At 43.1% G+C, this 14,792-nt stretch overlaps 1 protein-coding gene across 2 annotated transcripts in view; it reads right to left on the minus strand.

The window, feature by feature from the left end:
- The window catches only part of LOC121951319 (contactin-associated protein-like 4), a 200,311-nt gene that overhangs the window by 45,024 nt on the left and 140,495 nt on the right, over positions 1-14,792 (minus strand). For both annotated transcript variants that reach the window (XM_088085078.1, XM_042497596.2), the window contains exons 15-17: positions 9,234-9,340; positions 3,198-3,317; positions 2,798-2,998 (exon numbers count right to left, since the gene is read on the minus strand). In XM_088085078.1, the coding sequence (XP_087941204.1) occupies positions 2,798-2,998; positions 3,198-3,317; positions 9,234-9,340 (428 nt within the window). The remainder of the gene's footprint in view (positions 1-2,797; positions 2,999-3,197; positions 3,318-9,233; positions 9,341-14,792) is intronic.

Consider the following 14,792-nt stretch of genomic DNA (forward strand, 5'->3'; position numbering starts at 1 on the left):
TAATATTGGCATGCTTGGTAAATTACTTAAATAGTAAATATTACATGTTCATTACAGCACTATTTTCTACTCAAATATACAAATATACTATGAAATAGGGATGTCTGGAGGTCCTCCATGAAGTTTTGAGCATCAAACACAAAATGCTAAATTGAACCAACAAGGATTAGTCTAATCTAAAATTAGCTCTAATTGATCGAATCAGAGTTGAGTAAATCTAGATTTAGAATAGGTAAATCCAGATTTAAAGTTAAGCAGAGCTCTATTGCACCATTAAGAATTAATTTCGGTTTAGTAAAGCCAAGTTAACTTCCTTAAACAGAATTTAAACTCAGTTATTCAATAGGGACAGGAGTCGTATTGACAACTGTCATGTTTTTATTTGGGAAAATCTACGTCTGTGCATGAATTCATGAACCCAATGTCATGGTAATCCGTTTGATAGAGTTGAGACATTTCACACAAGACGACAAATGTTAACATAATGGTAGCACAGTAGGAAATGTTCGGTGATCACCCAAGTTGTTAGGATTAATCCTCTTGGCACCATAAATGCCTGCACAAACTTTCATGGCAATCTATCCATTAGTTGAGCCATCCATGAGCTTTTTAAGTCTTAACCAAAGTTAAGGTCCAACTGACAGACAAACCTTTAGAGCTGCACTGTATTGCTGGCATGGTTAAATACTGGATGTTATCACATGTACCCATATTCCTGATGTGATTAGCAGTGTTTCTGTACACTGAATGCTGTTTTCTTGTTCTTGCCTTGCATGGAGGTGTAAGCTGTTGCATTAATTGTTACCAAGAAAAATTCCATGGTACTCGGTGATCAAGGTTTCTCTCTCTGGGTCAATACAAGCACAGGATAACACATGACTACACAAAGAAAACACAGAGCATACTCAATACTCATTACAAAAGGAGGAGGAATTAAATAAATCCTGAACAATCCTGTTTGTACGCATCATTGGTGAAAGAGAAGAAAATCCCTGACACCACACTACAGCAAAGATCATAATGATTTTATTCTTCCTGGTTGAGAAAGAGTCCCAGCTGAAGTGAACCACCTTAACCAAGCTTACATTAACTTTTATTTAACCCAAAGAGTCAATTGAGAGCAAGTTCTTGTTCACAGTCTGTTCTGATTTAAATGTGCACTTGAGAGGTATTGCAGGAGAAAGGGTCAAATAAAATGCTAGTGTTCTTCCCCATAAAAGATTAAAAGTATTCAGATTTGGGCTGCATTTCCTGTATGAAAGGTGTTATACAAATAACGTTTATTATTATCATTATCATAGACACAATCTGTGAAAGAAAAATTAGATCTACCTTCTAAATATAATCACAAACACCGAAGAAAATTAAATTGAATTTTGGCTCCAGTAGAGTTCATGATTTAAGTTGTTGAAATGTTAAATTGTAAGAAATTAAAAATTCTCTATAGTCAATCACAAAATGTGTCAAAACATATATGAAAAACAGTAGCACAATGTGCCCCTCTGTCCATTCAATATAAAGCTATTGATAGCAGCTGGTTAGCTTCACTTAGCATACAGACTGGAAACAGGCAGAAGCAGTAAGCCTGGCTCTGTCCAGATGTAATAAAATCAGCCTGTCAGCACCTTTTAAGCTCACAAGTCATATTGTCATGTGTTTCATCAGGGTAACAACATCAATTGGAAATTTATGGAAGGGTTATTTGCCAGGCCAGTCTGTTCATTAGTGTGTTTCAGAGGTGCTGGTTGATTCTGTAACCTTACAACAGAGCCATCCCAGCCATTTCTCTTCTCTTAATAATCTTCATGCCAAGCTCAGCTCCTGACTGTAGCTTGGTACATGAGAGTAATATCAAGCACTTCAGATTGACAAAGCAGATAAGAAAGCTTTAAATTTTTAAAGTTAATAGCTGGGCCTCTGATTATAAAGAAAACACATTAAGAAATATGTCGGTGATGTATGTAAAAGACCTGGATACAGTGTTGGAGGTGTCACCCCATTCATTCTTTTGAAAGTTGCTTTGTGGCGCATGAAACCAAAAGAGCTTTTTTTCTGTGGTATGAAAAGACCTGATTCATCCAGGTAATTCAGGTAATCCCGGTAATACCGTGCAAATAGAGCTCTTTTGGCCAAAGAGAAAGAGCACCAAAGACCTCCACTTCAGCGCTCTGTTAACTTCAATGGGGATGAAATAACTTAATCCTGCAGCTCTTCAAGACTTTCCAAATGTTTTCAAACCAATTGGATCAAAACCTTATAAGCAAAACAAATATTAATAATGTATCCACTTATTTACAGATGTTGGGAGATGGAATTCCAGTTCGGCCAATACAAAACTGCCTGGCTCACTTCCTGGGGGCCTGAAACATCCAGCAAACCTTTCCTGAAACTACCCAAGGAGGGTCAAAAGAGTAGACGTCATGGTTTCAAATAATGTCACACTATTGGGGTACAACACTAGTACAGTGAAACCTGGTCTGCAGTTGCCTAAAGGCTAAATAGCTACCATACAACAAAAAAAGTCTGTCATAAAAGACCATAAACAAACACGTTCTGTATCCAAATGCTCTACTGTATATTGGCCACCATTAAATTGAATGAACCTAAAAGTTTTGTCAGGCTGAGAGTGCACCTCGGGATGCTTAATATTAGCATGAGAGCACCCCAGCGGAAACTGTTCCTTTATTTATTGCACCATCTGCTGTAACCCCCAACAACACAGCTCCAGTCACACACACCCCAAGTCCCCAAACGGTCAAAAAGCACCCTTTTTGAACAGCCCTAAACAGGCCCTTACCTGGAGTGTTGAGGAGGCGGGACTTCCTGCAGTGGTAGGACAGTTCCTGTTCGCAGTACTCTGATTGGATGATGGCGGCCAATAGTTGCTCCTCTTCAGTTGAATAGTCAAATTGAAATGAGAGTTTGTTTCCACCTGGAGATGGTCGAACGCTGGTCAGCTCTGTGTTGTTGTGCTGGATCACCATCCACGTGTTCTCCACTGGTAGGAGATAAATATCAAGATTTATACTTGCACACAAATTATGCAAAGCAGTGACTATATTATTTATATTCATATGTTTAAAAAAATGATGAATGAGGATCATCATTTACAATTATGTAAATACTGATCATAAAAAATGTTGAGTGATGATGAGAGGAAGAGCGGGAGAATGTGTGTGTGTGTGTTTGTGTGTCACCTGTCATGTTGCAGTAGACCAGCTGCGGTTTGATTGGTCCGCTGCCATCCACGTCAATGTAAAAATGCCCCGACGTGTTGCCGTTGTGTTTGTACGCCTCACACGACTGTTCGTACACAGCTGGGAGCAAAATAATGAGATCAGCTCAACATGAATCACATCAACATCAACACATCAGCTGGCAGACACACACAGGAGCCATGAGGGGATGAAGGTTACACACTGTGGAGGATTATGGGGGCTGCCACCACTGAATCACTGTCTCATAACTGGAGTGAAGAGAATCATCTCAAGTTTTATTTCTGCAGCAACGTCCCATAAAGTACAGATTAATCCAACTGGAGAGGACGGTAATGACTGATGGGAGTACAGAGACTCCATAAATAAAATTTCAGACCTTTATCAGCCCTGCCTCTTCCTCTCTGACTCCATAAGTCTTCCTCCCTCCTCTCTTTGCCTCACACACACACCGGTACATCCTCTGCAATCAAAGAATCAAGCCCTTCAAGTCAAATCCATATCTGAAGGTTCCCACACTCTGCTCACCTGTTTATCTCTCTTCTCCTCTGCAGCCAAAGGCCTTTTATTCATCTCATTCCCTCAGTGTGGTTAGAAAAAGGTTTCACAGAAACATCAGCAATAAAAATGAGAGCAGAGGTGAACCGTGTGGGAAACTCTCCTCTTTTGGTTTCAAGGATTTGACTCGAGCAAGTTAGCACAGAGCTGGTAGACCTCACCAAAGCTCACCTCACTGCTGCGGTTTCATTTATTTTGTCAGTATTTGGCGGTTTAGTCATGGATACAGCCCAATTAACCTTCATCATATCTCTCACATGAAAACAGATATTATTATATTGTAACTACTGGAAAGAAAGGAGTTACATATATCAAATATAGCTCACAGGCACTGGTCTCTTTGAAGGCTGACTCTAGTTTATTAAAGTCTGGGTTTAATTTTTGTAGTTTTGGCAATAATTTATTATGCTTACATTGCACTTACCAAACTAATATGGGAGCAGAGGCATAGAGGGTAGACAATTTATCAGAAAATCTCTCTCTTTTTCACAGCCTAATGTTGTCAGTGATGTCAGATATTGAAAGGTCAGGACTATAGAATATTATACCGTACATATTTTCTCAATACATCTTAGAGTTTCTTGCCCTAATCTGTGCATATACTCCAGATTATACACTTCTTTTCAAAATGCAAAAATGTGAAATTATCAGTTATTGTATCGGTTATCAGCCTTTAGGAGAAGGCAAATATCAGTTATTGGTATCAGTTGCACAAGAATACTGGACATGCACAAGTCCGGTAAGAACAGTAGGTCAAATTTGAACCCTGAAATTGGTCAATAAAATGTGATGGATGTGAGGTCAATTCTGTGCACAAAACCATCTGTGACCAAGCCTTTGCAATGGCTGCCCCTAAACTCTGAACAATATAAACTTTTAAGTCAGTTCTAATTTGTTATCTCTATAAGTTTGTCTGTTGGTTGTTTACAGTAAAACCTGTCTGATCATCGGACTGCTTGTGTTTTTTGCTATGATGAATTTCTTTATAACAATCACAGTGATTTACTTCTGATTTTTAAATTTTTTTAAATGAGGACAGAAATAATTGCCATCGCTACAAAAGTAAGATCCAAGTTGGAAATATGTGTAATTATCTTTTAAGAAATGTGTATGGGCTGCAATGTAAACAAATCATCCAGATACACACTCTATTGCTGTTAAAAACTGTAGATGCACGTAATGCCATACTCTATATCAGGGATACTGCAGCACATACTGGTTGCAGCAGAATACACATTTCTAGAATTTTAGGATATTTCTAGGATTTTAGAGCATTTCTCTGATTTCAGGATGTTTCTGGGATTTCAGGACATTTAAAATTCAAGGATGTTTCTAAGATTTTCTGACATTTCTTGGATTTTAGGACATTTATAGGACATTTCTAAGATTAGAGTACATTTCTAGGATTTTAGGACACTTTTAGTATTTTAGGACAGTAATAAGACTTTGGGACACTTCTTGGATTTAGGGACATTTCTAGGATTCTGGGAAGTGTGTAGGATTTTAGGAGTTGTGAGGGATCCTCCACTGGCAGTTTTTTGATAAACAAGCTCTATTTTGATGCTGTTTTATGCACTCTAGCACTTTACGTATACTAAAAGTACAAAAACAATCACTTGAATCACTTTATTTATATTGTTTATTAGAAAATAGCCCCCTCCCTGAGCTACCACCTTATCGTGGTGGAGGGGTTTGCGTGTCCCAGTGATCCTAGGAGCTCAGTTGTCGGGGGCTTCATGCCCCTGGTAGGGTCACCCATGGCAAACAGGTCCTAGGGGAGGGACCAGACAAAGCGTAGCTCACAAGACCCCTATGATGACATCAACCGATGGTCCAGAGTTCCCCTCGCCCGGACGCGGGTCACCGGGGCCCCCCCCTGGAGCCAGGCCTGGGGGTGGGGCTCGATGGCGAGCGCCTGGTGGCCGGGCCTTACCCATGGGGCCCGGCCGGCACAGCCCAAGAGGTGACATGGGACCTCCTTCCCGTGGGCTCACCACCCATAGGAGGGGCCGAGGGGTCAGGTGCAATGTGAGCTGGGCGGCAGCCGGGCGGGACCTTGGCGGTCCGATCCTCGGCTGCAGAAGCTAGCTCTGGGGACGTGGAATGTCACCTCTCTGGTGGGGAAGGAGTTTGAGCTGGTGGTGCAAGGTTGAGAAGTTCGACTAGATATAGTCGGCCTCACCTCGACGCATGGCTTGGGCTCGAACCAGTCTTCTTGAGAGGGATGGACTCTCTTCCACTCTGGAGTTGCCACTGGTGAGAGGCGCCGGGCAGGGGTGGCACACTGTATTGCCCCCCGGTGCCTGCACGCTGAGTTTACGCCCGGTGAATGAGAGGGTAGCCTCCTCCGCCTTGGGTTGGGGGACGGATCCTGACTGTTGTTTGTGCCTATGGTCCAAACGGCAGTTCAGAGTATCCACCCTTTTGAGTCCTTAGAGGGTGCTGGAGAGTGCTCCTTCTGGGGACTCCCTCGTTCTGCTGGGGGACTTCAACGCCACGTTGGGCCGCAGTGAGACCTGAGGCGTGATCGGGAGAATGGCCCCCGATCTGAACCTGAGTGGTGTTTTGTTATTGGACTTCTGTGCTCGCCACAGATTGTCCATAATCTAACACCATGTTCAACATAAGGGTGTCCATATGCGCACTTGGCATCAGGATATCCTAGGCCGTGAGTTCAATGATCGACTTTGTAGTCGTGATCGTTGGACTTAACGCGGCCGTATATCTTGGACACACTGGTGAAGAGAGGGGCGGAGCTGTCAACCGATCACCATCTGGTGAGTTGGCTCCGATGGTGGTGGGGGAGGACGCCGGTCAGACCTGGCAGACCCAAACGCATAGTGAGGGTCTGCTGGGAACGTCTGGCAGAGTCTCCGTCAGAAGGAGCTTCAACTCCACCTCGAAGAGCTTCGACCATGTCCCGGGAGGCTGGGGACATTGAGTCCGAGTGGGCGTGTTCCGTGCCTCCATTGCTGAGGCGGCCGACCGGTGCTGTGGCCGTGGGTGGTTGGTGCCTGTCGGGCGGCAACACCAACTCGCTGGTGGACACCGGCGGTAAGGGGTGCTGAAGAAGGAGTCCCATCGGGCCTTCTTGGCCTGTGGGACTCGGAGGCAGCAGAACAGGTACCGACAGGCCAAGCGGAGTGCGGCGGCGGCGGTCGCCCGGCGAAACCCGGCATGGGAGGAGTTCGGGCGAAGCCATGAAAACGACTTCCGGACGGCTTCGAAGAGGTTCTGGACCACCATCCGGCGTCTCAGGAGGGGGAAGCAGTGCTCCGTCAACACTGTGTATGGTGGCGACGGGGCACTGCTGACCTCGACTCGGGGCGTTAATGGATCGGTGGAAGGAATACTAAGACCTCCTCAATCCCACCAACACGCCTTCCGTTGGGGAAGCAGGGCCTGGGGACCCGGGGTGGGCTCCTCTATCTCTGGGGCTGAGGTTACCGAGGGTGGTCAAAAAGCTCCTCGTGGTGGCAGGGCCCCGGGGTGGAATGAGGTCCGCCCAGAGTTCCTCAAGGCCCTGGATGTTGTGGGGCTGTCGTGGCTGACACGACTCTGCAACATTAGTGGACATCGGGGCAGTGCCCTTGACTGGCAGACTGGGGTGGTGGTCCCTCTTTTCAAGAAGGGGACCGGAGGGTGTGTTCCAACTACAGGGGATCACTCCTCAGCCTCCCTGGTAAGGTCTATTCGGGTACTAGAGAGGAGGTCCGCCGGATAGTGAACCCCGGATTCAGGAGAGAGCAATGCGGTTTTCGCCCGATCGTGGAACTGTGGACCAGCTCTGGACCCTTGGCAGGATCCTTGAGGGTGCTTGGGAGTTTGCCCAACCAGTCCACATGTGCTGTGGACTTGGAGAAGGCATTCACCGTGTCCCTCGGGAGTCCTGTGGGGGGTTCTCCGGGAATATGGGGTTTCGGACTCCCTGATACGGGCTGTCCGTTCCCTGTATGACCGGTGCGAAGCTTGGTCCGCATTGCCGGCAGTAAGTCGAACTCGCTTCCGTGAGGGTTGGACTCCGCCAGGGCTGCCTTTGTCACCGATTCTGTTCATAACTTTTATGGACAGAATTTCTAGGCGCAGCCAGGGTGTTGAGGGGTCCGGTTTGGTGACCTCAGGATTAGGTCTCTGCTCTTTGCAGATGATGTGGTCCTGTTGGCTTCATCGGGCGCGCCACCTTCAGCTCTCACTGGATCGGTTAGCAGCCGAGTGTGAAGCGGCTGGAACGAAAATCAGCACCTCCAATCCGAGACCATGGTTCTCAGCGGAAAAGGGTGGCGTGCCCCTCCGGATCGGGATGAAGTCCTGCCCCAAGTGGAGGAGTTTAAGTACTCGGGGTCTTGTTCACGAGTGAGGGAAGGATGGAACGGAGATCGACAGGCGGATCGGTGCGGCGTCTGCAGTAATGCGGACTCTGCACCGTCTGTTCTTGGTGAAGAGGGAGCTGAGCCGAAAGGCAAAGCTCTCGATTTACCAATCGATCTTCGCTACCCTCACCTATGGTCACGAGCTTTGGGTAGTGACCCAAAGAACTAGATCAAGGGCACAAGCGGCCGAAATGAGTTTCCTCCGTGGGTGGCTGGGCCTCCCTTTGAGATAGGGTGAGGCTCGGTCATCCGGGAGAGCCTCGAGTAGAGCCGCTGCTCCTCCGCGTTGAGAAGAGCCAGATGAGATGGCTCGGGCATCTAGTGAGATGCCTCAGGGACGCCTCCCTGGTGAGGTGTTCAGGGCACGTCCCCACTGGTAGGAGGCCCTGGAAGACTCCAGGACACGCTGGAGAGACTCGTCTCAGCTGGCCTGGGAACGCTCGAGGTCCCCCGGAAGAGCTGGATGAAGTGGTCAGGGAGAGGAAGTCTGGGTTTCTGCTTGAGCTGCTGCCCCAGCGACCGACCCGGATAAGCGGAAGAAAATGGATGGATGGATGGAGAAAATAGCTGGGAGGGGGGATTCTTTTGGGGGCCAGATTTGACCCATGGACCGCAAGTATTACAGCTCTATAAATTATTAATAAAAAAATAAATAAATGAATAAAAAATCTTCATGTCCCCTATTCAATCAAACAAATGGCGGGAAAACTGTAGTTTAGTTTGGTCGGTGCATGCGTCTGTGAGTCCTGTTTAATGTTTTATTGCATTATGTATGACGCAATCTGAATTGCTATTTAAAATGTGCCATACAAACAAACTTGAATTTTATTATCTTGGCTTAATGTGTTAATATGCTTTAATGGGTCTGCACCACAAGATGCTTCATATAATTTCATTTCTTTCTCTGTTTGCTCTGCCTCAGCGTCTAAATTATGCAGGAGGAAATAAAAAATCTTAATTATTGTTTGACACACTGCCTCAGTCCTAATTTTCATTTAATAGGTCCCGTCTCACCTCTCCCTGTCTATCTGTGCCTTTCTTCATTTGGTTCAGTGGCCATGTGCTGATGTTTGACTGACAGGTGACTTACAGCTGTGGCAGGTCGCTCCGCTGTACCCGCTCTCAGAGCAGTTACAGTGGAAGATGGTCCAGGACTGACTGCAGCGGCCGCCATGCTCACATCGACTGGGAGAACATCTGAGAGAGAGGGAGAGAGAAGGAGAGATGAAGCACAATTTGCGTACAACTCAAGGTGGGTTTATTTGCTTGTGATGGCAAATAAACAATTCTCCTGGATGTGCTGCCAAATAACAAAGAAGGCAGTTGATACTAAACCCTGCTTTTATCTTTTAATGTCAGGAGAGGTAAATCTTTTATGTGAGAATATTCGTTTTATTTCAGCTCATTCACTTTCAACTAAAAAGGGCTTTTCAACAGGATGCACTTACTTCATTTGCACACATGGTCCCTGAATACCCAAACTAAGCTCCCTGATTTTGTCATGAAATCCAACCACAACATTTCCTTCCAGCAACTATGTTTTTGTGTCGAGTTATAAAACATCCACAATATCTCATAAAAATATTGGGGAGAGTGTCGCTGGTCCTTGTAAGGGTCATGGGGGCAGCTCTCATTGGGCCAGATTATTATTATTATTACTATTATTTTAGAACCGCCAAAAAAAAAAATTCTCTTCTCAACTTTTTGCGACACCAGATAAGCAATTCCATTGGACAGAATGGGCACCATCTTGAGGTCCAGTATCTACATAGTTATTGTTATACTCTAATCCAGACATGTAACCTTAAACGGAAACTCCACTAATGTGACACACCACAGTGTGCTTAAAGGTTTTGGCGAGTTCTGCTGCAAAAGACTGATTAATAGCCTCAAGTGATGACATTTAAGTCATTCTGCATTGAACATAAAGACCAAAATCTTATCTCAAGTTCTCATCTCAGATTGAGGCTCAGCCACTGCTACCATAGCACACCCAGATCTCCACCCAAACTGTCAGCGGTTGAGTTGCATTGTGGGTAATGTAGGTAGTGGGGATAGACAAGGAAGAAAAATGTGAAGAATAAAAGAAGTACTAAATCTTTAAAAGCAATAAATGTCATTTGACTTTGAGATCATAGATCATCTATTTGTAACCGTCATCAGCAGATCCTGCTTTATCTTTGTAAAAATGCAGATGGTTGTGGGAACCATGCTTTCAAATTTCCACTAATTTTCAAAGATAAAAACCACTTCATTAAACTAAATGAGCCTCTTATAAAATGCAGCGTCCCAAGGGAGAAACATTTTAGCAAAGCTCTTCAAGGTTCTTTAGGAATTGAACGTCAAAAAGAACGTCTTTCATTTTAATATCAGTTTTTGTACTTATAAAGTTGCGAGAGGCTATTGGTTTGAAAACCACAACAACTTTCTTATGCTGAATGTAAACTAACTTCTGTAGAACATTAATTTTAAACACCTTTCACCTTTCCTCAAAGACATCAAAAGAATAATTTAATTGCTTTCTCTCTTTAGATGTTTCTTTCATTTTATATAAAAAGGAAAAAGTTTTCTGTTGAATAGAAAATATCCTTTCACTTCTTTCTCAGCAGCAGATCCTCCCTGACTGAACCGAGCTGCTCTTCTAAAGTGCTGCCACGCTGTTTGAAGACACTCTCTAAATGAATCCAGCTCCCAGGAGACTTCACTGAGGCTCTGTGTGTTATTTATAGATAAATATCATAATACTGTAACCATCGTGACATCAGTCCTGTATGGTAGGGAGGAGAGGGATGAAAGGAAACTGAAAGAGGGTGCAAAGATCGGGAAAATACATTTATATGACACTGAAAATGAAACTGGCATTATCAAAAACAAAGAAGCACTGCGCTATATGTTTTGTTTTCATTTCTCTGCATATAGATGATCTACAGAACACTGAATGTGGTGGAGGTTTAGAGACTCTAAGGGATTTAAGGATGAAATGAAAAACAATGGGAGAGAAAACCATTCATATTTACAAGCATCAATTTTAATATTTTGACTTGGCCATAGATTTTACATTAACCTGTCAGACACATGTAAATGCAACTCATATGCCCTGAGGTCTACGTGATTCATGAAAGCCAATGATGGCATCATTTTTTCAATAAAAAGTGGGTGGTTTATTATTAGAAAGCAGGCAGTGGGAAAAAAAAATCATGACAACTGCATACAAACCATTTTGTAGGAAACCATAAAAAATTCCAAAATGCCCAAATTATCTGATTGTGTAATACCGAGCTCTCCTAAAAGAGAACTATACCACCTTTGACAGAAGCAACACCTTCAAAAAAATCCCAAAACAACCAACTATTAAGACTTGAATGTTGACATAAATAACAGTTGCTGAAGCTTGTTGCCACAGTAACGAAATGAACATAAGGAACTGCAGTCTGAACTAAAATTCAGTTGTTTCTTTGTGTAGGTAGAGTTATGAAAATGGATTTAGAAACCTGCTGCAAGATGACTGAACAACAACACGTTTCAGTGAACATACTTGTCCTATTACACCGTATCCATAAGGGTACACAAAATATTATTAAAACCTCAGTATAACGAAACCTAACAGCAACACAAAGCAGCCTCCTAAACAAACATAAAATTGAATCATTTAAATCTAAATCAAAATGGTCTTAACACCAGTTGTAGCTAGGTGGCCAACAAACAGGCAGCTGAGTGTATCTGATAGTAAATTGTATTATATGGTATCTCTAGCTAACTTAAAATGATATAATTTCACCATGTTCTATTAGTTCATTAGTCTATTACTTCTGATTAATCAACAGGAAACAGTATCAATGGTCTTCATAGGGGACTACTTATTTGGTAGAAAGCACTTTTGATAGAAAAAGTTTATGGTGAGGTCTGTACATGGATAAAGACAACACTGACAACCTCGCAGCACTTGATTTTTTAAAACTCCATTTTATGAGTGTTGAGCTAGAAATCTAAGAGTGATACCTCAAAACCTGTTCACATACAAACAAAACCATAGCTAGATTTTAAACTGACACTTAAAAATAACACAACTCAGCCTCTGCTCTTTTGTGTCTTGGATAAGACACATGGAAGTATCCTGTGACCTCATTCTGTTGAGAAAAGACAGACAGAAAGAGGACAACAGGAGACGATGAGTAACAGTGTTTTTATTCACACTGGTTGCTTTCCATCTGTTGCAAGACCGGCTTGCACCTCCGGGAGGTTTGAGACAAACACACACTCTTATACACGCATACACACAATCACGTCACTGGTGTTTGTGAAGCTTGGCGGGATGTTTTTTTTTTTTGTTATCTTTTTTTCTCTAAATACATATTTTAGAGAGTGTATTTACTTACATAAATGTGTGTGACAGTGTTTGAGAGTGTGTTTGCCAAAACTCAGGCAGGAATATAGAGGAAAAAACAGATGACTTTGCAGAATCTGCAGTCTCCCCTTTTATTTAGATAAAAGCGCTGACTCAGGAGCCTGTCTGCTAGCTACAGTGAGATTTTTACCTTCATTTATCTCCACATGGCTTTAATTTAAGAGTACACTGGAGCCTTGCAGATAAAGCACTGCTTGAGTCTTTATTCTATATATTCATTGTGTGTGAGTGTGTGCGTGTGCACGCGTGCGTGGCAAGGTTTTAGAGCTGTAATAGGTTATGATGTACAGTTATTAATCTCAGTCTAGCAGTAGTGACATCTGATCTCTGTCTGACTGTTGATGAGTTTCCCAGTTTCCCTAGATGAGTAGTCTATTAAACTGACAGGAGCAGTGAAAGTACAATAGACTAAACAGTGTCTGTGTAAGTCCAATTTACACCAACAAGCCACAACATTAAAACCACTGACAGTTGAAGTGAATAACACAGATTACTAGTTACGATGCAATGTTTAGTGGGAAACCTTGGGTCTAAGCATTTATTTGGACGCCACTTGACAAACAACAACCAACCAAACATCATTACAGATCAAGTACATCCACTCATGGCCCTAACACTCCCCAATGGCAGAGGTCCCCCCCAGTAGGATAGAGTGCCATGCCACACCAAAAAACTGTTTAGGAATGGCTGGAGGCCGTGACGAGCTCAAGGTGTCGACCTGACCTAATAATTCCCCACATCCCAGTCTGATCAAGCATCCATCCCATAGTCACATTTCTTGATATGTGTCCATGAGTAACAATAACAATACTGGTTTAGGTGCCACATTCAAAATGCCAGTGACACAAGGCCTTGTGGGTTCAAATCCCAATTTTGCATACTTTACAGAATAGAGTTAGTTTACAGCTGATAGTATAATTACTTTCTTCTCCTTCACCACACAAAAACCTTTGACCAAGGATAGAACAGATGCACTGTATGACAAAAAAAAGCACCAGGATGGCCGAGAGGTTAAGCCGGTGGACTTAAGATCCAATGGTTAAATGCCCATCTGGGTTCAAACTCAACTCCTGGCAATGTGTTTGCAGTCACTGCCTATTCCATGTCTTAATTACAAAATGATAAATGTGGAAAAAAACATCTGAATGGAATGCTGTTGCATGTTGCCCCTTTGCTGCAACTATAGAGTACAAACTAACAGTCACTGTTAGGAGATGGGAAACAAAGTGGGGTCTTGTGTGTCAAAATTTGCACTTACAACCCTGTCACTTTACGCTACTTGCACTCACTGTGTTTCTGCGAATATTGACTCAGATAGTGTGCAAATCGCACAACTATGAGAGGTCATTTCGAGGAAATTGTCAGCATAGGTTGTGATTGAACAAATGACCAATTTCAAATCACAAGGATGGCTGATTTGTTAAGGCATTTCATTGTTGTGTTGTTCTGCAGATCATTTTCAATAAGTGTAGGATGGGGTACCAAACTCAGTAAGTTTATGGAGGATACGGACAGAAAAATGTCAGCATTACCAGTTCACATTGAATCAATCAGTGCCAAATGTTGGTACCTGTGAGAGCATCTGGGTGAGAGAAAAAGACAAAAAACAAGACCACGTGACTCCTGCAGCTTGTTCATGTTAGAGTGAGTCAGGGCAATGGTGAGTCGAAAACTGTCACAAATGTGGTTACACTATTCAAAATTCGTCACAGATCATCCTCACTGCAATATTTGTAATGCAAAATACAAAAGTGGCCAGGGAAACAAGTCTAACCTATCCTGGTCAAACTCAAAACAACTCTAAAAGCTGAAGCGTGAACTGAATGTTAGCTGAAAAGCCTGGTCCCTTGCAGCAAATACAGCTAATGTTAGCACATCTGCAGCCAGTGCCCAAGAAGTTAAACCGTCCATGGACACTGAAACTTTAAGTGAGGCAATGACAACGTCATTGACATCTTCATGCAATTAATAAGCTACTTAGATAAGCTGTTGTTGGACATAACTGGGCTTATGACTCAGTTAACATTAGCTTAGCATTTTATTAGTGTTAGCGAACATTCACCAATAACTTAACTGCTTGTCAGTATGGAGAAAGTACCAGTTAAAGGTACTGTTGGGTACCTGTACCTACTGGTTCAAATGTTCACACTACCCAACACCAATGTGATGTGTTTTCTGTTTTTTCTACTGTTGTTTTTTTTTCAAATGGTTACATTTATTGAGCAGGATCAGGGTTTTCTTTCA

Source organism: Plectropomus leopardus, chromosome 12, assembly GCF_026936395.1.
Source record: "Plectropomus leopardus strain MGB_pleo_1.0 chromosome 12, ASM2693639v1, whole genome shotgun sequence".
NCBI lineage: Eukaryota > Metazoa > Chordata > Actinopteri > Perciformes > Serranidae > Plectropomus > Plectropomus leopardus.